Source organism: Phyllobates terribilis, unplaced genomic scaffold (genome assembly GCF_046119375.1).
Source record: "Phyllobates terribilis strain yellow unplaced genomic scaffold, ASM4611937v1 Scaffold_5__5_contigs__length_657084704, whole genome shotgun sequence".
Lineage (NCBI taxonomy): Eukaryota > Metazoa > Chordata > Amphibia > Anura > Dendrobatidae > Phyllobates > Phyllobates terribilis.
The window spans coordinates 395,361,819-395,384,975 of record NW_027362765.1 but is presented as its reverse complement, the minus strand read 5'-3'; the positions used below and the strand labels follow the sequence as shown (position 1 = coordinate 395,384,975).

Below are 23,157 nucleotides of genomic sequence, written 5' to 3'. Positions count from 1 at the left end.
AGAATATATAAATGCTGCCAGCAGCTGGTTTCATGCTTCTCCTGACACATTAGGGCTTTTTTTCTGTGGCCTCTTTCCTGTCCCTTCCCCCCTCTGTCCCAAGCAAATTGCTAGACATGTTGCAATAATGACCTGGCATTGAGGCTGGCAGCCTCCTGCTGAAAGGCCCGGTCAGGACATAGCTGTCTCCCTAATCAGCCTCCTCCACCCCCTGCTCTCCCTTTACCTCCATTCTCCAGCCTCAGAATAGGGAACACACTGGCCACATTCTCCATCCCTGGGCTCAGCAGAGGCTTAATAATAACGTTGCTTCGGGAATCAATGGGGCATATAGAGGAACGTCAATCTGGCCTCTGTGGAGGGTTTTGTCCCCAGCACACACCTATTGTCCCTGAATCCAATAAAAAGCCATTCTCCTTCCCACCTTCATAGCAGCTCAGAGGCTTCCATTCACTGCAGCCTGTCCCTACAATGGCACCTCCCAGAGCCTTGTTCTTCTGTGTCCTCCATTCACACAGACTGGCACACTAACAATCAGCCCGAGTGTGGCAGCTCTGCCCTCTCCTCACACTACATGACAAGAGAGACACAAAACCCCAACTCTGGAGAGGTGAGGAGCAGTCCACGAGGACTCAAGTGCACTACATTCTGCTGCTACTGCATGAAAGGAGGCTGGAGGCTGGAGGCTTCCTCACTAACATGGGATCTATTGAGAAAGCTAAAAAAAAGTAAAACTATATGCAAATACTATGACAGGGACTAGTGTGTATGTATATATGTATATATATATATATATATGTGTGTGTGTGTATGTGTGTGTGTGTATGTGTGTGTGTGTGTGTGTGTGTGTGTGTGTGTGTGTGGCATTGATTCACTAAGTGGGTGCCAACAGTCAGCCCTTCTCCCCGTAAACAAGATATGTCTGATGTGCACTGTGTGAATTTTGTCTTGAAGTCTAATCTGTTTTCATGCAAATATCTTACAATAAAAAATGTACAAGAAACTTATTACAATAAGCTGATAAATATATTTACAAATAGATGGAGAGAGATAGATATAAGTAAATGAGTTTATAAATATAGATATGATAGAGATAATGGATTGTTAAATAGAAAAAGAGGAGAGAGCTATAGATAGATAAATAGATGGATACAATATTTAGATTTTTGTATATATATATTTTTTAAAATCATTTGAAATATATTGATAGAAAAATAGATATGAAATAGATAAATAGATAATGGAAAGAATGAAATATATAAAGATTTAACATGGATGGATAGAAAATTATATAGATAGACAGATAAATAGATAGATAGATAAACAGATAGATAGATATTTATTTATTTAAAGTCAGTGGAACAGTACAAAAGTATAGATAGTAAAGGGTGCAAGGCCCCCAGGCCTCCTATAGCAAGATCCAATTAATACACCATATAAAATATATATAAGAGAGGAAGCACACCCATGTGGCAACTTTTCGGTTCACAGAACCTTTTAAAGGAATGGAAAAAGGTTTTGCTATTTGAAACGCTGCCACATAGGCTGATTAAAGTCCACTTTTCATTGCAATTTTTTTAGAGTGCTGCCCCTCATATATATATATATATATATATATATATATATATATATATATATATATACAGTCTTTTGAAACTATATATTATATATATTGTAGATGCATAATTTCATTGATAGATAACAGATAGATTATGGATAGATAGATAGATAGATAGATAGATAGATAGATAGATAGATAGATAGATAGATAGATAGATAGATAGATAGATAGACCTGATCTGTACAGTGAGGTGATCACAGTATCTCTGTATTACACCAGGTCGCAGATCTCTCCACACACAGACAGATTCACACTTTGGGATATTGCACCTCGGTTTATTCAGGTTTTAGTGCAGTCACCGGAGATTGTCTTGGAGTAGAAGGTGCTCTGTACAGTAATAAAATAGTCTTTGTACAATTAGTGTTTGTTCCTTTCTATGATACAGACAATGGTAACAGAGACAAATACTGCATACAGGGCTCTGCAACCTGCGGCTCTCCAGCTGTGGTTAACTACAACTCCCAGCATGGACAGTGAGCGGTAGTCTCCCGGCAGCTGGAGAGCCACAGATGGCAGATCACTGCTTCATAATGTAACTCAAAGAGAAATATACTGATAAATAGGGCTTTCCAGCAACACAAAGGCAAACAGGGGCGCACAGGCTTATTACATAGACACAGGTAGCAGAGCTGACTGTGTCATTTGGCTCTGCAGGTAAAACCGACAGCATAATAGTAATTCGGAGTGCAATAAGTCAGCACTGCCACAACTATGTATATATAAAATGACTGTGGATCTGGTATCTATATACATCTGCAGGGCCAGTAACCCATGGCTGAACAGTTTTATGCGACTACAACTCCAAATATAGCTGGGTTGTAGTGTCATACCATCTGCTGAGTCACAGATTGCAGCTCTGAGGGTGAAGACCTGTTAGTGTCACACAAGGTATTAAATATTCATTGCATCTTTACATGCTGTAATTAACTCTTTATTATCTCTACTTGGAAGAATTGATAGGAATACAAGTCCCAACATGCCATGCCAGGCTGTCGTAAGCATGCTGGGAATTGTAGTCGTTTGCGGTCTTAACAAAAATAAGTAATGATTTAATAGAATACCATTGACAAGTGTCACCAGCTGGGTCCTGGCATCTGGTGGGCACGTGTGGGCTGCATTACTTACTATGCCTGCATTATTGCTGTATATACATCATGTGCAGTCTTGGAGCAAGAGATAAAGGGTTAAGGCTTCTTCTTCTGGATCCTCATGTGGTTCATATAAAGCTCCTGTAATATAACAACCTGTAATATGATATAGTAATGGACGCCTGGGGGTCAGTGTTACACTCCATTGGCCGCTCAGCACCAGGCTCTGGATCCTGGGGATCTCTTGTGATCAGATAGATAGATATATTTTATATATTTCCTATATCCAATACATAATAATGTCTGTATCTCTAGCCCTACCAGGCACGAATCCCTTGTAGTGTCCCCTGGCAGGATGGCATTGATGCCCCTGTGTGGTTTTGTGGTTGGGATGTATTGCCCAGCTGGCTCAGGTTGCCCATGTTTACAAATGGATTAGTCCCTGCTGCATTGTGCTGGATGGATGGCATCCCAGAGTAGTTGCAGCTGTAGTTGCTGTTGTAGGAAGAGCTGTTGTTGTAGCTGTAAGTCGGGTAACTATTATAAGAGTAGGGACTGGCAGCTACATTATAAGCACTGTTATAGCTTTGACTGCCAGCAATGCAAGGTTTTCCATCCCTCACCAGCACTGGCACTGCCACCCTCCTGGGTGGTGGTGGTGGGTGGTGGCTGCCCATTTCCAGGGACTTGTCTTGCCTTTGTCTTTTGCACTTGTATCTCCTGTTTTGGAACCAGATTTTCACCTGGGTAGAGGTGAGTTTCAGGCTGTTGGCCAGGTGTTCCCTCTCTGGGGCTGACAGGTATCTCTGCTGCTTGAACCTTCTCTCCAGCTCAAAGACCTGGGCCTGGGAGAAGAGCACCCGGGGCTTCCTGCGGCTCCTCTGCTTGGGCCTGTCCAGGTCCTCCTGCTTGTCCTCATCCTGGGGGGACTTCTTCATGAAGCAAGCTTCTGTGTGGAGAAGACAGCCATGACCATCCTGACACATTCTGTATATATGTGTCTATATACAAGTGTGTGTGTGTGTGTGATTATATACATATATGTGTGTACAAATATATATATGTGTGTCTATATACTATATATTAATATATTGTGTCAACTACAATATTAGAATAAGAGGTAAATATATTTTTCACACTATATATATATATATATATATAAGTACATGTGTGTATATATGTATATATATAAACATATATAAACATATATATATATATATATATATATATATATATATATATATATATATATATACACTATAAAAAAAAGAATGCAGTACTCCAAATTAAATGCAGAAAAAGTGGACTTTATTAAGCCTAAATGGCAACGTTTTGGTTCAAGCTTGAGAAAGGTTCCGTGATCCGAAACGTTGCCATTTGCGCTTAATACAGTCCTCTTTTTTGCATTTAATTTGGAGTACTGCATTCTATTTTTATGGTTTATAATATAGAACTAGAGAGAGAGAGAGTAAAAAAATATATGTTTACCTCTTTTAATATTGTAGTAGACCCAACATATATATATATATATATACACACGTACATATATATAGTGTAAAAATATATATATTTACCTCGTATGTTGATATTGTACTTGACTCCGTATATTAATGTAAAGTAAAACACACAATTGGCTTGAAAGTGAGAAGCTTTCTGAAGTTTATCTGAATCTAAATTCAAGATGATGAAGTTGTTGTTGTTATTATTGATAATATTATAGTTGTATTATAACATATTATAATTATCATTGATCTAAAATAAATGACATTATAATAATGATGATGATTTTATTTTATTACATTTTTATGTCTAGGTCATCATTATATATGTTCATTATGGTTCCATGTATCTATAAGTAAATACTATTACATATATTTATATTACACGTATTAGTAGTAGTATATTATATTTATTATAATTATGTTGTTATTACCTATCATCGGGATTTTGTGATTGTTATTCTTGTAATGTTATATTACAGTGATTATTGTTACATTTTGTACATTACTTCTTGCTGCTGTAATTTATACAATTTATTTTACTCTTGAATACATTTTGCTGTCAGATCTCTTGCCTTTTCCTCCTCCCCAGAACCAGAACTTTCTATCCAGAGTTTTTCGGGATTGTACTAAAGTCATAATTCCTGTTCTGTAGTAATTTAGGCCCCAGGAGACGCAGGACGTTTACACGGTCGCAGTCACACTCGGCGTTTATAGGTGACAAGTTCACGATAACCTCTGCAAATAACAATACGTTTCATGCATCTCCTCTAATGCTGCGCTTGTCTGGGAGAGCAGCACAGAGCAAATAGACACAAGGATAAGGCTGATCCTGAGTGTGGAGGCTGTTACTGCAGGCCTAGAATATTAGTGGTAAGAATGATGAGAATAATAATACTTATTCTACTACTACCATCGCTATTATTATATTTTATATTATTATCATCACTATTATTATTACTATAAATAATAATAATAATTATTATTATTAAAGGTCCCTTTACTACCACCAAGGTTATTTATACTATTGCTACTAATCTATTAATAACAATACTAAAATTACTTACTAGTATTATTAATATTATCATTATATTATTACAACTTATTATATTTAGCAAGAGTATTCCTGCTACCCCCACTAATGCTATTTATACCACTGCTACCAATTATACTACTACTATTACAACTAATGCTATTACTACTAATAGTTACTCATATTACTACTACGTCTTTTTTATTATTACTACTACAATTTGTGAACATGAGAAATAGTATTTTTTCTACTACCAGTAATGTCATTTATACAACTGCTACCAATGATACTACTGCTAGCATTACTACTACTGCTACCAATAATAATAGTAATAATAACAATACTACAATTACTAATTTTAGAGCTAATATTATTACTAGTTCTACCCCTATAGTTATTTATACTAGTAATAACAACGACAACAGCAGCAATACTGTTACTACTATTATTATTTCTTCTCTTATTATTAATCCTACCACTACTACTAATAATACACATCATAATAAGAACAATAATACAATCGATAGTACTAACAATACTGGTACTGCCAAAGCTGTAATCTGGTATTATTAATACTGCAATTTTAAATGTATTATTATTATTATTACTACATAAATAATAACATCTCTACTAATAATATTATAATGATATTATTTACAACTATAATTAATACTAGTACTATTACTGGTACTATGATAACTATTCATGTTATTATTATGATGATGATATTAACCAAAGTAGTTGCAGCAATAATAACAGCAATATCAATGACAATAATGATAATAGTGACACTATTAGTAATAATGATGAATTGACTTACTGTGGCCCCTTTCCCTGAGAGATTCTTCTTCATCATCCTCCTCCTCTTCTTTGGGGGTACAAGTGTCCAGGGCTACATGCACATAGGCTTCAGGAGAGATGCCCACCTCCCCATGGCCCTCTGCAGCCCCCATAGAGTTCAGATAGGAGAGTTTGTCATTGCCCTCAGTGTAGGCAGACCTGGCTCCCAGCATGCATGCAGCCTGGCTGTATTCAACCTCCAGGTCCTGTGCCAGGTGCCCCCTGGGGTGGGCTGGCTGCTGCGGCCCCTGGGGTTCTCTGTTGAGAATATCCTTCACAGAGAAAGGTGTGGAGGTGACTGGACTTGGTAACATCATCAGGAAAAGTTATCTGTAAAGTCCAGGGAATGGCTAAATCCTGTGCAGCAGGAGATGGACGGAGACACTTGTGCTGCTGCAGTCCTCACTCTACATAGCCTCCATTAGCCTGGCCTCTCCTGCTGTGGGTTTTGTTACAGGCAGAGTAGGGAATAGCTGGGGCATGGGGTACTGCCTGCTCCACACGCCCCACCCTTTCTGGCGACGTCATCCCAAGAGACTGTCAATCATCCAGGCCTTTAAAGAAGAAGAAAAAAAAACTAAAGAGGGATCCTTGATTGGTTGTTTACTCCTAAAACCTCCTCCCACATCTCCTGTGTCCAGGAAGAGTCCTATGTGCTGAGGAAGGATCCCAGGAGGATCAGGCCTGGGAAGTTAACCCCAGAAAACCAGATACCAAACACCAACATTGTACATGTGAGGATAGGAGCATTACAGATGTAGCAGAGGAGTTTATCATTTAACACAACTCATTGTCACATATTCTGACCTTTCTCCAGAGAACATAAGGTAAAATATGTAGAAAAAAAAGACAAATTCCAATCTACTAGATAGATAAAGAGATCAGATAGGTAAATAAATAGATATATCGGATAGATAGACAGCTAAAGAGATCAGATAGATCATATAGATAGATAAAGAGATCAGATAGAAAGATAGATAGATAGATAGATAGATAGATACAAATAAAAAAGTTAGGCAGCACTCCTATAGTTACCAAAGCAAAATTACTTTATTTAGCCACATGGCTAACTCTGACAAAATCTGGATATTTTGTTTGGGAGGCATTTGCACCCACCTTACATGTGTTTAGTGTGCTGTTCTATTTTCTATTTTAGATAGACAGATAGATAGATAGATAGATAGAGATAATTAGAGGAGTTACATAATTACATTTTATATAAAGTTTAGTTAATTTGCAGCTAGTTTGATAAACTTATGTTATCTGTCTATCTATCTATCTATCTATCTATTTATCTAACCATCTATCTCTATGTCTCACACACTGTCCAGAATACTTTTAAGAATGCATACTATTTTTTTCTCTAATATGCACCATTTTCGATTATCTAATTCCTTTCATTGTGTGGTATTTATATTGCCGCCACTCCATAGTCTGTACATGTAGTCCGACTCTTTATCCTGGGTAGTACTGAAAAAGCTGTTTCTACCTTATTATAATTATATATATTGTTCATTTCTATTTTAGAAGTCCCAATAGAATAGGAGCACATATGAAAATATCAGAACTGCTGATAATAAGAATGCAAATAATATTACTACTAGTACTATTGCAGCTACTAATACTACTGCTAATGTGAAATGTCTGATACTAATTATAAAATTGCAACATAATAAATTGAGTACTAATAATTATCTTCTAATTACCTTGCTTGAATTGAAGGAATGCTGTATTTTATAATGTGTAGTAATTTATTGCGTATTATGGAATTACAAATTGGGTGCTTATAATATTTGTTGTTTAATACAAATTATGTAAGATATTAAGTTGTTATGTAAAATACAATTCTATCTATCTATCTATCTATCTATCTATCTATCTATCTATCTATCTATCTCCTGTTCGGTTGACCTGGGCTTGGTTAATGGCCTGATGAAGGCTGATGTAGAAGCTAATTGCTGTATATAAAATTACAACCTCCATGTTCTACTGATCCGTCTAATAACACCTATCAATTTCTACTGATACTCTGATATTAATCACACCTCAGGCAAGATACAGACCTGTACAGTATTCCCTATGCCAGCAACCTATTAGGTGAGGTTGGAGTTGTAATCCTAACTTTCTGGGGAAAAAAAATAAATAATATAATATAGATAGATTACATACAATGTAGCACAGATGAGGGCGGCAATTAAGAATGTAGTTATCTAGTATCCTTTAACATTCCTAACTAATTAGTAATGATAGAAAAGTACAATCAGTAATTGTGAATTTGATTGATTTGTTTATTTGTTATAATATATCTATAGTTTTCACCTTATTTTGCCAATTTGTCAACACGGAAAAAAAGCAATTATGTGACAAATGTCGCTCCTTTTCAGTCCTAGTTTATACAGGTGAGACAGCAGGGTGGTCCGCATAACACTTCAGGTGATCAACTAAAATTATTATTGCGGATTATTATTGTGGCAGCTGATTGTATATTCATGTGGGAAATTTGCTGTCAAGGCTTGGTGTACTCCACCCCATGTTACTATATGGACAAATAGAGATGTAATCTGGTAAATGGGAACTCCTGTATGGTCTTGCTTTTTGCTTGTTGCCTGCCCTCTGGCAGATAGAAGGTTAACTGTTAATAGCTTTAATAATCATTTCCTGCATAATTATATCATTAGGAAAAGATATGAGATATAAATCATAATTACATCAGAGCACATAGCCTGGGGTAGAATTAGTGGCTGTTATGATATATTAAGAGAGTAGACGATCTATCTATTCATCCATCTATTTATATTTGTCCATCTATATGTATATATTTTTATCACTCTTGATTTCTTTTCTGTCACTATATACAATTTAGGGTTTACATGGGACTGACAGTAAGCCTACCCACACTATGTATGTAGAGGATAGGAGTATTACAGATGTAGCTAAGTAGTTTTTCATTTAACACAACTCATTCTGATTCCAACTCCCATGTTGCCAAAGGATAGAGTATACTAACATATTAAATAATATTCAATGTGTGATTTAAATGGGACTGCCAGTAAGTATATGTCAATGAAATGTAGGGTTTGCATGGGACTGCAAGTAAGCCTATGTCCATGCAATTCAGGGTTTACATGGAACTGTCAGTAAGCCTGTCCCCATGCCATGTAGGGTTTGCATGGAACTGTCAGTCAGCCTATGCCAATGCAATGTAGGGTTTACATGGGACAGGCAGTAAGCATATGTCCATGCAATTCAAGGTTTACATGGAACTGTCAGTAAGCCTGTCCCCATGCCATGTAGGGTTTGCATGGAACTGTCAGTCAGCCTATGCCAATGCAATGTAGGGTTTACATGGGACAGGCAGTAAGCATATGTCCATGTCATGTAGGGTTTACATCGGACTGACAGTAAGCCTATGGCCATGTCATGTATGGTTTACATCGGACTGACAGTAAGCCTATGGCCATGCCATGTAGGGCTTACATGGGACTGCCAGTAAGCCTATGTCCATGCAATTCAGGGTTTACATGGAACTGTCAGTAAGCCTGTCCCCATGCCATGTAGGGTTTGCATGGAACTGTCAGTAAGCCTATGCCAATGCAATGTAGGGTTTACATGGGACAGGCAGTAAGCATATGTCCATTTAATGTAGGGTTTACATCGGACTGACAGTAAGCCTGTCCCCATGCCATGTAGGGTTTGCATGGAACTGTCAGTAAGCCTATGACAATGAAATGTAGGGTTTACATGGTACAGGCAGTAAGCCTATGGCCATGTCATGTAGGGTTTACATGGGACTGCCAGTAAGCCTATGTCATTATCTCCTTGCAGAGAATAGCTAGAGCACAATGATGTGAACAACAAGTGAAATGACACTTAACTTTGCTACTTTTCCTGGCAGAGCTGAATTTACCATTTGAACATATGACTTCAAAATGCATCCTCTCCTTTTACATATGAGTGTATGTAACCCTGCAAGCACATCTACATAAATGAATAAAAATCAGCTTTGCTGCACAGATATACTGTATATAGAAAGAACGAAAATAGATGAAAGGGCAGCTAGTATGACATGGCAGACATCTCTGTGATAGTGATATGTGATGTCGGCCCCTTCCTCATCTCTGCTCTCCTTCCTCTATATATAGCAGAGAGAAGGAAGCCGGTTATCTGGGGTGAGCAGGGGCTGCAGCTCCTAATCTGAGCTCTGTCCACAGATCTGCAGCCATGTCTGTGATGATGCCATTATCTGCCGCTCACTCACACAGATTGGCTGCAAGAATGTTAATTGTGGCTGGAGCCCCGACTATCTGCTCCCATTGTGGAGATCCTGCCATATACAGTACACTGCATTGTCTATAGGCCAGTAATTATATATCCTGCACACTCGGTATATACGTCCAGGGCTCGGTGCAGCTCAGGGATTAGCTCTGTCTGTGTTTTAAGATCTTATCTACGATGTTTACAAGCCTAATGCGGAGGCTGCAGCTCCTAATCACATCATAATGGGCAATTATTGGCCTGTCTGCTAACTGGGCACAAGAAGAAACCCTTACCTGCTCCTCACATCAAATGTGCCCCCAATAAACACACATTTATATTTATATGCAACTACAGTTTGCAAACACACAACACATTATATATAATAATATGTATATATATATATATATTTACATATTATTAAAAAATGGAGGCAGCACACCAATTAGAATTATAGAAAAAGTAGTGATTTATTAGCCCATAGTGGCAGCGACGATTAGGTTAAAAAAGTGAGAGCATTTATTCTATTTGGTGAGCTACCCCGATTTTTTAATTCTATCTGGGAGGCTTGGCACTCTTCATTTTTTTTTTAAGGTGGTGAGGTCTGTCTTTCTGTCTCTATCCATATATATATATATATATATATATATATATATATATATATATATATATATATATATATATATATATATATATATATATATATATATACAGGATGGTCCAAAAGTAGGTGGACATAAAATGTAATAAGGTTATGAAGGGGGAGATTTATCAAACACTAAATTGCAGCCGCCTGTCTGGATCATCCTCCAATAAACCATGAATTAGATGTGGACGATCAGCTTCCACCCCATAGATTTCAGGATTCGCATGATAGAAGCTCGTGAAATTCTCAATTCCAAAGAGGCTCTTCTGTGGACTTTTTTGGACTCTGAACAAATGTTTCAGCAACAAGTTGTCTGTTCTCTTCTGTACAGACTGTTTTGGGTCGAGCAGTTTTTGGAGCATTAAGGATTGAGCCAGTGGCATTGAATTTGTCACGAATGCAGTAAATGGATTGTCTCTTTGGGGCTTGAGTACCAAATGTTTCAACCCAATTTTGCTCTAACGGTTTCATCATTTTGAGATTTCCAATACTCTGTTAAAATCCATTTTCTTTGATCTGTATTTAAATTATTTGCCATTATGTGTTATCTGAATTATATATATATATATATATATATATATACAGCATATATATACAGTATATATATATATCATAGCAGTTGTACCTGTTCGGTGATGACCAGTATACATATATATTAGACACACATATCTATACTCAATACACACATATAGACACTATATATGTATGTACACATATATACGTATATATTAATATGCAAATAAATATGGATCGAGTTATAGAAAGGCATGTGTATATATATCAATACAAGGGTTTGTGGATCAGTACCATTTAATAGTTACTCACAATAGGTGCCAGGCCTCCAGACAAACGTCCAATTTGTTCCGTAATATAGATCCTAAAGAAGGCAGCACTCCAGTCAGAAAAAAAGTTGAAAAAAGTGGACTCTATTAAGCCCAAATAGCAATGTTTCGGTTAATGGAACCTCAGTTTTTTTTGGCATGAGAAAGGTTCCATGAACCGAAACGTTGGCACTTGGGCTTAATAAAGTCCACTTTTTTTCATACAACCACACATATATTCCACATTTACAAACACATACTTACTGTACGTTCACAGATGTATATCTACATGTACATACACACACCAACCGGTTGCACAGATATAAGATGCATAGAAGATTATATTAAAAAAAAACAAAACAAAACATAATATGAATATATAATGTAAGATAAAAGAAGATAAAAAGAAAACCACAGTACACAACACACATCAGTATAACACACACACACACACACACACACACACACACACACACACACACTCCTATCTTACTAGAGAACCTTGAAATCACTGGCATCTAGTATAATACAACATGTTGCACTGCATACTGGGATCCTAATCCCTGTTCCTGTGAGTATTTGTTCACATTTCAGTCTGCTGCTGCAGCACATTATTTGCAAACTACAGTATATAGCAGTGCATTATATGATTATAATAAGCTGCTACCTCCTGGACTGTTTATAATACAGTCCTATCTCTGCTGTCAGACAAGGATACATAGCAGATCTACCAGGATTACACTGGCCTGATACATAGTGCACTCCCTTACCTGTGTGCACACCCTGCCTGCACTGAACTGGAAGTGAAAGCCTGGAGGTAACACGTACACTGCACCATCCCAATGTATATATAGACTACATATAGAATAATATCTGCATCTGTGGTGGTGGGATAGACTGTGAGTTTATGCTGGGGCTAGTGGTCCTACATCCACTCATCTCTAAAGCCTGCCCACCCCCCATTCTGTGCATTAATGGAATATCATCATGTCATCATCACTTTCTTTAGTGCAGTGAAAGTGTGTAGCATAGAGGATAAAGGAAGCTGCAGCTCAGCACAGGGAGGTGTGTGCAGACGGGGAGAGCTGCTTTATCTGGACCTGTAGTAAGTGACATTATGGGGGGAGTAGTGTCTATATGTGATAACAATTACAGTGTTATCAGTGTGACATCCTCTGGGGCAGCCTGGCCTTCCTCACACATCCAGCCAGTTCCTGTAACGTATGTACATGTGCACAGGCCCTAGGATAACCTCAGTGTGCAGAAGATATCTGAGTGCAATCATACCCTGATCAGTTCTGTGTCTGCAACTATCTATCAATATAACAGATTTACTTCTCCTCCATGCACAGATCAGTAGCAGCAATATGGGCTCTGCTTTATATTTCAGTTGCATAGGAAGGCAATCATCAGTGTGAAAAATACAGTGACTATATTGGATGAGGTAGGTAAGGAGACATCTTCCCCTAAAATAATTGATCCTCGGAGAGAATACAATGCTATACAGGTCAGTAATAAGATACTATAAGGTCCATGCGCTGCCCCACAAGCTATTGAAAAAAAAAAATATCACTATATTATGAAACCTGCAAATGTACAAATGTTTATTTCAATATATTCCTGAGAAAGATCATTTTACTTTCTATATGTATACATTTTTTTTCATAAGTCTGTTGTAGAAAGAAAAAAAAATCAATGCACAAGTTAAACAATAAACCTTCTGTAGAATAGAATATACGGAATATACAACCAAACTACACAACACTTGTGCCTGCGGTGACTGCCCTATACGGTTTTATATTTGTGATTAATAGTCCCTAATTTTCCCTCTGAAATAAGATCCGAAAGTATTTAATAATTAAAGAAGAAATTAAGAGGAAAAAAAAACACAACAAAAAAAGTAACAAAATAAATAGGAAAAAAAGGAAAGCAAATAAAAGGTGTCAAGTTTAATACAGAATGTCGCAGGATTTTGCTTTCCTTTTAATTTTTTTTTTAAACCATGAAACTGTTTTTGTTTAAAGTGCAAACTTGGAATATATTAAAACTAATAAATGTAAAATTTAATCTATACTTGTTGGGTCTCAAATATTTTTTTTTATTAGAATCGTCTGATTAATTTGTGCAATAAATATTAAAATTCTCCAATAATTCAAGGCATCAGCGTAAATAATACCTATCTATCTATCTATCTATCTATCTATCTATCTATCTATCTATCTATCTATCTATCTATCTGTAATGATATATATATATTTTTCTCAAACCCATTGGATGATCACGGTATTTTATTTGGATAGCTTATTATTATTATTAATAATAATAATAATAATAATAGTTAACATAATAAATAATAATACAATGATACATATAATAAATTATAATCTACAAATAATATACATGTAAACAAGTATAATATCAATAATAATATTTTTATTAATATTATTATACACAATAATTTAATTTATCATTAGGATTTTATTTTATGTGCACCTCGGTGTCTTATAATTGAGTTATTATATTACTTATCAGATATATTACCTGCAGTCCCATGCAAAATCACACCAGCACACATCACCAGCAAAAATAAATAAATAAGTTATTTAAAACAAAATGAATTTGCTACATCTATAATGATCAATCGATAGCTTGCAAGATGGATGGATAGGTAGATAGACAGATAGATAGATAGATAGATAGATAGATATTATGCATTATCTGTCAACTCTATAATACTAGTTTAGTGTTGTTAGTGATAATAATAGGTCTGATATAATAGAATGATGATTTGTATTGATTTCATTATTATATCACATGGTTTAGCATCCTGCTGCAGATTAGCTGTTGTTAAAATACAGCTCCCATCATACCTTGCCAGGCTATGGTAGGCTGCAGCTTTCAAGGTATGCTGGGAGTTGTAGTTTCACAACAGATGGCTGTGCAGCAGGTTGCTAACCCCTGTTAGTATATGATTAATATCACGATGATTAGATATCATTATATTTCCTACTATAAGATGATGACTATGTGTGTTCTTATTATGGATAATCTATTAACGATTATTATATAGTATGATGCAATGATGGCTTATTACACTATGATAGGATGATTATTACCATTATTTGGCTGTCTATATACACAGTTAGGCCTGTGAGTGTTGGCTGTGGCTGTGAGCAGCAGAGGAAGTGGGTGTCACCTGGTGTCTGCAGGAAGATGTATGTATTTGTCCTATAATTTGCAGGCTGCAGGGCTGAGGGGTGATACATCACTGTACTGTCAGCGCAGACATTAGGTAGAGCCTCTGACAAATACAAGATTGTATCTTTATTTCTTCACAGCAGATTTGTGTGTTTATAGTGAAAGCAGCTGAATCTTTCTATGTGGAGGAGCAGAGCCTGGATCCAGCTCCTGAGCTGTCACTGCTCAGCACATAGGAGATCAGTGAATGCTCTGCTGCTGGTGCTGGAGACAGTAGAAGAATAGAGGGATCCGAATAATCATGTCTAGTAAAGAAGTAATAATACCATAATACCAGAAATGATATAAAACATGCTACCCCAGCGCAGATCATGTAATAAATAACCATTTACAGCTACAAGACTCCATTACTGCTGGTGGCTCCACAATCGGGGATACAGACACAATTACTGTGCAGCCACTGATACTATACCAAGTATGCTAATATTAATACAGTGTAAAATGCACTTTCTAAACCCACTATCCCAACACAGGTGAATTCACTCGTGGCAGATTATAGCAGAAATCGCTGAGACTGAAAACTAGTTCCATTCACCTGAATAGTGTTGTTTCTACAGCTAAAAACATGGATTTCTACCAGCTTCTGCAACAAATCTGACACCTGAGAAATCACCATTGTGATACTATAATAATACTAATCAAACGAATGCACAGCTACAATAATTAATACTAGTATTAATTCTACTCATTTTACTATGTAAGAACGAAAATTACATGTTACTACTTATGCAACCACTATGATCACTGACAGAGTTTAATTAGAAATAAACCAATTGTTCTCCTACTTCTAAAACTACTGGTAACAGTAGTACTAATACTTATATGATTACAACAGAGTAATACAATGTATAACTATGAAAGAGGTAATAATATAAAAGCAGTAATAAAAGCAAAATTATTATTATTATTTATGATACTACACGAATATGAGCATCTATTACTACTACGACTTATATTATAAATATTATATATAATAATACCACACCTACTACTACTACTATTACTAATACTAATAATGTGAATTCAATAATTCCAAAAAGCAATAGTAGCAATAATTAAGGTAACGAAACATATAACCATGAAAGAGGTAGTAATATTAATAATCTTTATTTATATAGCGCCAACATATTCCGCAGCACAGAATAGTAGTATTAGAAGAAAAATATTATAATTGATAATGTGAATTCAACAATTACAAGAAGCAATAGTAGTAATAATCAAAGAAACACAACATATAATAAGAAGTAATAATAGAATAGTAGTATTATAAGAAAAATATTATATTTAATGGTATACTAACATGAACGTTTGCTAGTACGGGTATAACAAATACAAGAAGTAATAGAATAATAGTAATAAGAACAGCAGTGATTGAAGTAAAATTGTAAGTAAAGTTGTATATATATATTATACTAATGTCAATTCCTATTAATACTGCCAATCTGAATTCAACCTATACAAGACATACCAGTAGAATAATAGTAATAAGAACAGTAGTGTTTGAAGTAATGTATATATATATATATATATATATATATATATATATATATATATATATATTACACTAATATCAATTCCTATTAATACTACCAATCTGAATTCAACCTATACAAGACACACCAGTAGAATAATAGTAATAAGAACAGTAGTGTTTGAAGTAATGTTATATATATATATATATATATATATATATATATATATATATATATATATATATATATTACACTAATATCAATTCCTATTAATACTGCCAATATGAATACATCCTTTACACGAAGTAATAGTAGTAATACTCAGAGTATAACCATATCAGAAGTAATAACAGTGAAGTAATGCTATGCTGTATATTATTATTACACTAATATGAACTATTACGCCCAGGATTACTACAACCACTAAAGCTAACGTAAACGCTACTTAGTAAAAGTAGTAATCAATCGTTATATAATTGCATCATTAAACATTAATTACACTAAAACGAATTATTATGAATTGAATTACCAGTATTATTTTAACCCCATCCAAACTAATTCAGTAAAATAATATTTCTACATAACAGCCAGCTAATAGTAACTATGCTGCAGTATTCTGCATTTACAGCATGTCCTACCAGGGTTGCCCTGTGTGTAACTGAATGCACACATGTTAACCCCTTCTATCCCGCATGGCAATTCCTGTGCTCAGGATTCTCCCCAGTGCTTGTGTGATAATAATGGTGTGTGTCCTGGGAGCTGGTGACATGGTCTGTGTGCACAGTGGTTTTGGGCACATTGGATGCTCTTAGCACCGGGAGGGAAAGTGCTGCTTATCCCTCAGTGTCCATTGTCCGCCTCTGTCTGAGCTGCTGCTGTGTTCTCCGGAGCAGGCGCCAGAGACAAATACCTGAATGTTACCTGCTCATTGTTACTGGAGATAATTATCTGTCCATGTGCAGATAATGTGTCACCTGCCCCCTCTGACCTGTCCTCACCACTATCACCATTATTACCATCACCCTCATCATCATTAGCCAGAATAGCCACTAATGAAGGCATAGCTACCACTATTACTGCAAAACTAGAGATACTGCTACCAACACTGATAATAGTATCATCACTCTCATCATTATTACCCTGGATAATAACATCCAATGTATTAGTAATAATTAGCTATTACTACTGTAGCTAGTATTGCTATATTACTACACTTCTACTACCATTACCACTATCATCATTACCATCACCCTCATTATCATTAGCCAAACTAATAGCCACTAATTAGCACACAATTATGTAGCGCGACTAGTTATACTGCTACTAACACTACTACTAGTATCATCAGTCTCATCATTATTACCTTGAATAATAACATTCAATGTATTAGCAATAATTAACCTTTACTGCTGCAACCAATATTACCATACAAGCAGACTTATACTACTATTACCTCTATCATCACCCTCAGCATAACTACCCTGGTAACATCGTAGTTACTTCTACTAGTACAACTAATCCTACCAGTACCTGTACTATTACCAATAATATTAATATGAATGTATGCAAATATTTATTTGATCATTCCATTGTCCCTACCATTATCAGTAACTGTTTATTTGATTAACTGGTATTAAATAATAAGAAACACCAGATTTGCTGACTATGTGATAACATTGCAGGTAAATATATGATGTTTTGGTATGAGTAATATGATTACCAATAATGATAGTAATAATACTTATACCAAAAGTTATACAACAAAACACTAATAATATTAAAAATGGCTGTTTTACAATTAGTGGTGGTTCCATTAGATACAAGTATAGCCTTAGACCAGTAGTATGGCAGTAGTAATATAGATATTTTTTACAAGTAGTATTTTATTATTATTATTATTACTATTATTATTATTATTATTAGCTATCTACCTACCACGTGTTATCTTCATTATTGTTGATTGATTATATTATTATTATTATTTTATTATTATTGTATTATTTCTTCTTCTTTGTCATTCACCATGTATTATCTTTATTATTGTTGATTTATCATTATGATTAATAATAATACCAATAACATGATTATAAGATGTAGATGGATCATATGATAATTATATATACTGTACATATATAATTTTTTTTCTTTATATTATTTATAATGCGAATCTTATAATTGATGATAATTATGATGACAGGAATGCTGATTGTTCTATAGCCTGTAGTGTAAGTTGCTGATGTGCTGTTACTTGATCTGTGTCCTCTCCAGAGCAGGAGCATCCATCTCCCTGCAGTGTGGTGAGGATGGCTCTGCTGCCTGGTAGTTATTTACTGCAGATAACAGCAGATCCCCGGCATCCTGCTGCCAGTGCCCGATCTCTACACTATGGGCAGCACATCGTGATCGGAGGACAGTCATGGACTCATCATTCCAAGGAAATCAGCAGAAAATGCATCCAATTTACTAAATGGAATAACGGGAATATTTATATTGTACGATGTGTTTCCTGGAGCAGAATAAAAGTGTATGCTACAATCTAAAGATTCTAGTATATGAAAATTCTCTCTCTCCCTCTCTCTCTAAAAAAAGAGAGGCAGCACTCCAAAATCGAAAAAGAAAAGTGGACTTTAATCAGCCCACAAGTGACAACGTTTCGGTTCACAGAGCCTTTTTCAAGTCTATGCAGTCTCATATATGCATAGTAATAGAAGATAGATGCAGTAATAGATGGATAGACAGGTAGATATATCATAGATATATATATATATATATAAATATATATCATATATATATATATATATCATAGATAGAGATACATATATATATATATATATATATATATATATATATATATATGCATATATCATAGATAATAGATAGATAGAGAAATAGATCAGATCATATATGAAGTCTTTCTCTGTACAGTTCTGTCTCTTTGCTGTCAGGAACAGGTGGTTGGCCGCACAATGACATCATCGTCATGACGTCAATGTATTAATGGATACTGATCTTCACTGCTGAACTAATTGCTGGATTTCAGTTTTTTTTTTCTTTAACTAAAGTCTTCGGTCAGATATCTGATTAATAATGTTCTGCACTAGATAGGGCAGGGATGTGTTGTTTCTGTTCTACTCTTCTTCTATTTACTACAAGTCCTATGTGAGCACTAAATAGTCTTCCCCGACCAGTGACTGCATTAATATAGCAGTTGTATGGAACTACAAGTCTCAGAAAGTTATGGAAATGTAATAAGTTCATGGCATCCTGGAACTAAAATCACTTAACCTAAATTTTCCTGGCAGCCATAATGTGCCCCTATCACAATTCTGACAATGACCATTAATTTATTTTGGAACTACAACTCCCAGGACATCCCCACAACTATGTTCTGCACTCATTTCTAATGTAGCTGGTAATTAAGATGCTTCTACCTCTTACCTTTCAGGAGAATTTCTTGGAGTGTTCCCAATATAACCGATAATACTAATCAATAATACTGATCAATTGGTCAATAATGGAATATTGGACAACTCAAGGGTTTTATTCCTTATATCCCCAGGGACTGCTTCCTCCTTGTCTTCCCTTCCTTCTTCCAGGGTCTCTGAGAGCAGTGAGAGCTTCCCAGGCCTGGGATCCTGACTCTTATCTCCTTGTCAGGAGATCTTGGTTCTGTCTTGTCTCTAAATAGTGCAAATATCCCCTTCTGCTCTTAGACAATCTGCTCCAGTCTACTCAAGAGGAATTCTGTGTGATACAACATAAATAATAGACCCCCCCAGTATATATAACTGTGTTATTACAAGTGCTATGAAATGATCTAATGGTGTTTACACCTTTTCTCAGCCAGTGCCCCAGACAAGTACAGGCCTCTTACACAGGGAGAATACTGCTGCTTTATAACAGCCTGAAGGGTAAAATCAGGGGAGTTTAGTAGATGGAGAATGCTGAGATTCACACAAACTGCAAAAAAACAAAAGAAAAGTAAAAAGAATAATATGTAATAAATTAATATAATGATCAACAATAAAAAAAAAGCAATAATAATAAAAATAACAAGAACATAATATTGCTACAAATTGTAATAATACAAAAATATTATAATTACTACTACTACTACTACTACTACTACTACTACTACTACTACTACTACTACAATACTATTTTTAAATTATCTAGATCATTACTGCCACCATCAATACTACTACTAAAGTAGTAGTAATAATGATAATAATACTTTATAATGGCAATAATAATAAACCCAATACGAAAAATACAATATAATACAACTTATTTTACTACACCAATGCTTCTACTTCATCTATTACTAATAACAAGATCAATAATAATGCTAAAAATAATATTTGATCAATATTCTAACAGTTATACCAATTTTAATACTACTACTACTAATAAAATTTAAAATAAAAATAATTGTCATGCTAATATTACTTGTAATAATTATACCAAATTTACTAATACTACCACTACTGCTACTATGCCTACTGTAAGAATTACAATAATATTACTACTATTACAAGATAATTATATTAAAACCAATACTACTATGGCTAACATAAATTTGAATAATGATGGAGATAATAATAATACTAATAATGCAACAACAATAATAATACTGTAATAATAACAGTGATACTGCAGTAATATAAAACTGATTATTAGTATTGTTTTTTTTTTCTATTAACTGTATTGAAAATTAAAGTTCCAGTTAAATGTGATATAATGAAAAAAAAAAAAATAAAATCCTCTTTGGAAGTGTACCTTCAGCTCTAAACATTATTTCCTGTTTTCCATCCAATGTCCTGTGCTAGTTGATTTCATCATACTATATTTATATAAGATCTAAGACTCTATTTGGCCAGACATACTGCTTTTCTTAGCTAAACTAAAACTTTAAGTAATAAATCTCTGTCTGCTTACATCCACCACTAGAGGGAGCTAACTGCATGCCGGTGTATTATTGAGTCCAATTTCTATGTTGTGAGCTCCCCCTAGTGGTGGCTACATGCAGTCAGCATTTTATTATTTATCTGTGGTTATGTGATGAGAAGCAGCTGATGATTCATTTTGTTTCCAGGAATGACTTCATAAGTATCCGGCTTAGCTATTTCACACTTAAAGTGTGAGATAAAATTCGGGTGCACCATCAAATTGCCCCATCTCGTCAAATGAAGATTTCGGAAGACGTCAAGCATGGTGAATTTCAATAATGAATGGATCTTAAACCTACAGTTTAATGCTTCTACATTTATTTCTTTAGTTCTAGGTTTAGTCCTGTAGAATAGGTTTGGATCTTGTGGCTGTAAGATAATCCAAATTTTCCACCAGCATCAAATAAACCTGAGGAACCAAATGGGTTAGTGGTGGCTGTGACTATGGAGATGTGAGTGAACCATAAATGTAAGTGATGTGATGATACAGACATTACAAAATTGCAGTATATGTTTGCGACCCTTTACTGTGTATTGTATCAGAATCTGGATCCACTGGTACTCTAGTGGGCCGGTCTGGTCCTGATGGGGATGGTTCTGTATCTAAGCATCAATTTGCATGGTTGATTCCCCAGAGGCAAGCTGATCACTGGGGGTCTTATTGTTAGGGGTCCCATCAATTACCTGTTACCCTAAAGTGAAGAATTGCTTGCCAAATTGGGGGAAAAGCTCGCCAGCAATTACCCTGTGAACAGCAAGCTTCTATCCTCAGATGGTTTTCTGGTTGGTCCTAATCATGTTGTAAGAATCATTAAAGGCTTATGTGCTGACTTAGATGGTAGCAACCTCCAATAAGATGCAATAAAGGGACAGTTTTATTCCTTCGGGAGGAGCGCTAATTTGCATAACTTCTGCCCTCATTAAGCGCTGGCTGAAATATTCCATACTTCAGCTGAATCTCCTTAAAGGGGTTGTCCGGTCTTAAACTACAAGTCTGCAGTCATTCTATGTGACTGCAGACTTGTGCACTTGTGAATCTTCACATTACATGCTGTGAGGATTCTCTGGTGTCAGCGCCGGGAACGGCGGTCATGTGACCGCAAGTATGTGATATACATATTCCCGACCACATTCCTACTAGACTGTATCCAGCCTCGCTCAATACAAGTGAATTGAGTGAGGCTGAGCACGTCTAGTAGGAATGTGGCCGGGAGTGTGCAGATCACATACTTGTGGTCACATCACCCCTCGGTCTCTCTGCCGGCATTGGAGAATCCTCACAGCGCGTGTTGTGTGCCATAGAGTGACTGCAGACTTTTGTGATAAGCCATTATGGAGAACCAGCAGCCCCTAGAATTATTTTTTTTCAGGCAGGGATTCCATTTGGCGCCACTCACCTGTAAATAATCTATACAGCTCCCTATATGCTGTCGTGCATATAGGGATTTGTAGCTCAGCAGCCCAGTCATCAATTTGCCGAAACTTATCCAAAATGTATCTGCTGCCAGGACAACTTTATTACCAACACTTGCTACTAGTGTCAGTGGTGCCCCCCGAACACTTGTGGGTCACACACAGAGATCAATGAATGTCCATAGATTATGAGCCCTCGCGAGCAGGGTCCTCGCTCCTCCTTTACCAATCGCCGACTGGTATTGTTCAAAATTATTGTAATT

The 23,157-nt window shown here is 35.8% G+C and overlaps 1 protein-coding gene and 1 long non-coding RNA gene across 4 annotated transcripts; one reads left to right on the top strand and one right to left on the bottom strand.

Moving 5' to 3' along the window:
- Window positions 1-1,813: 1,813 nt before the first annotated feature.
- Window positions 1,814-20,221, bottom strand: NKX2-3 (NK2 homeobox 3). Of its 2 annotated transcripts, none has more exons than XM_073685009.1 (3): window positions 19,971-20,221; window positions 6,062-6,635; window positions 1,814-3,655 (listed from the first exon to the last, which is right to left on the bottom strand). In XM_073685009.1, the coding sequence occupies exons 2-3, from the start codon at window positions 6,396-6,398 to the stop codon at window positions 3,027-3,029; spliced, it is 966 nt and encodes a 321-aa protein (XP_073541110.1). In that variant the 5' UTR covers window positions 6,399-6,635; window positions 19,971-20,221; the 3' UTR covers window positions 1,814-3,026. The 2 variants fall into 2 exon arrangements, with proteins under 2 accessions (XP_073541110.1, XP_073541108.1); XM_073685007.1 differs by having other exon boundaries at window positions 1,819-3,658; window positions 19,971-20,215.
- LOC141273336 (uncharacterized) lies at window positions 12,537-19,084 on the top strand. 2 transcript variants are annotated; one of them, XR_012322089.1, is made up of 3 exons: window positions 12,537-12,619; window positions 13,193-13,246; window positions 18,801-19,084. It is a non-coding gene; the product is annotated as an uncharacterized lncRNA (long non-coding RNA). The 2 variants fall into 2 exon arrangements; XR_012322088.1 differs by lacking the exon at window positions 12,537-12,619 and adding an exon at window positions 12,760-12,907 and having other exon boundaries at window positions 18,801-19,083.
- Window positions 20,222-23,157: the final 2,936 nt, after the last annotated feature.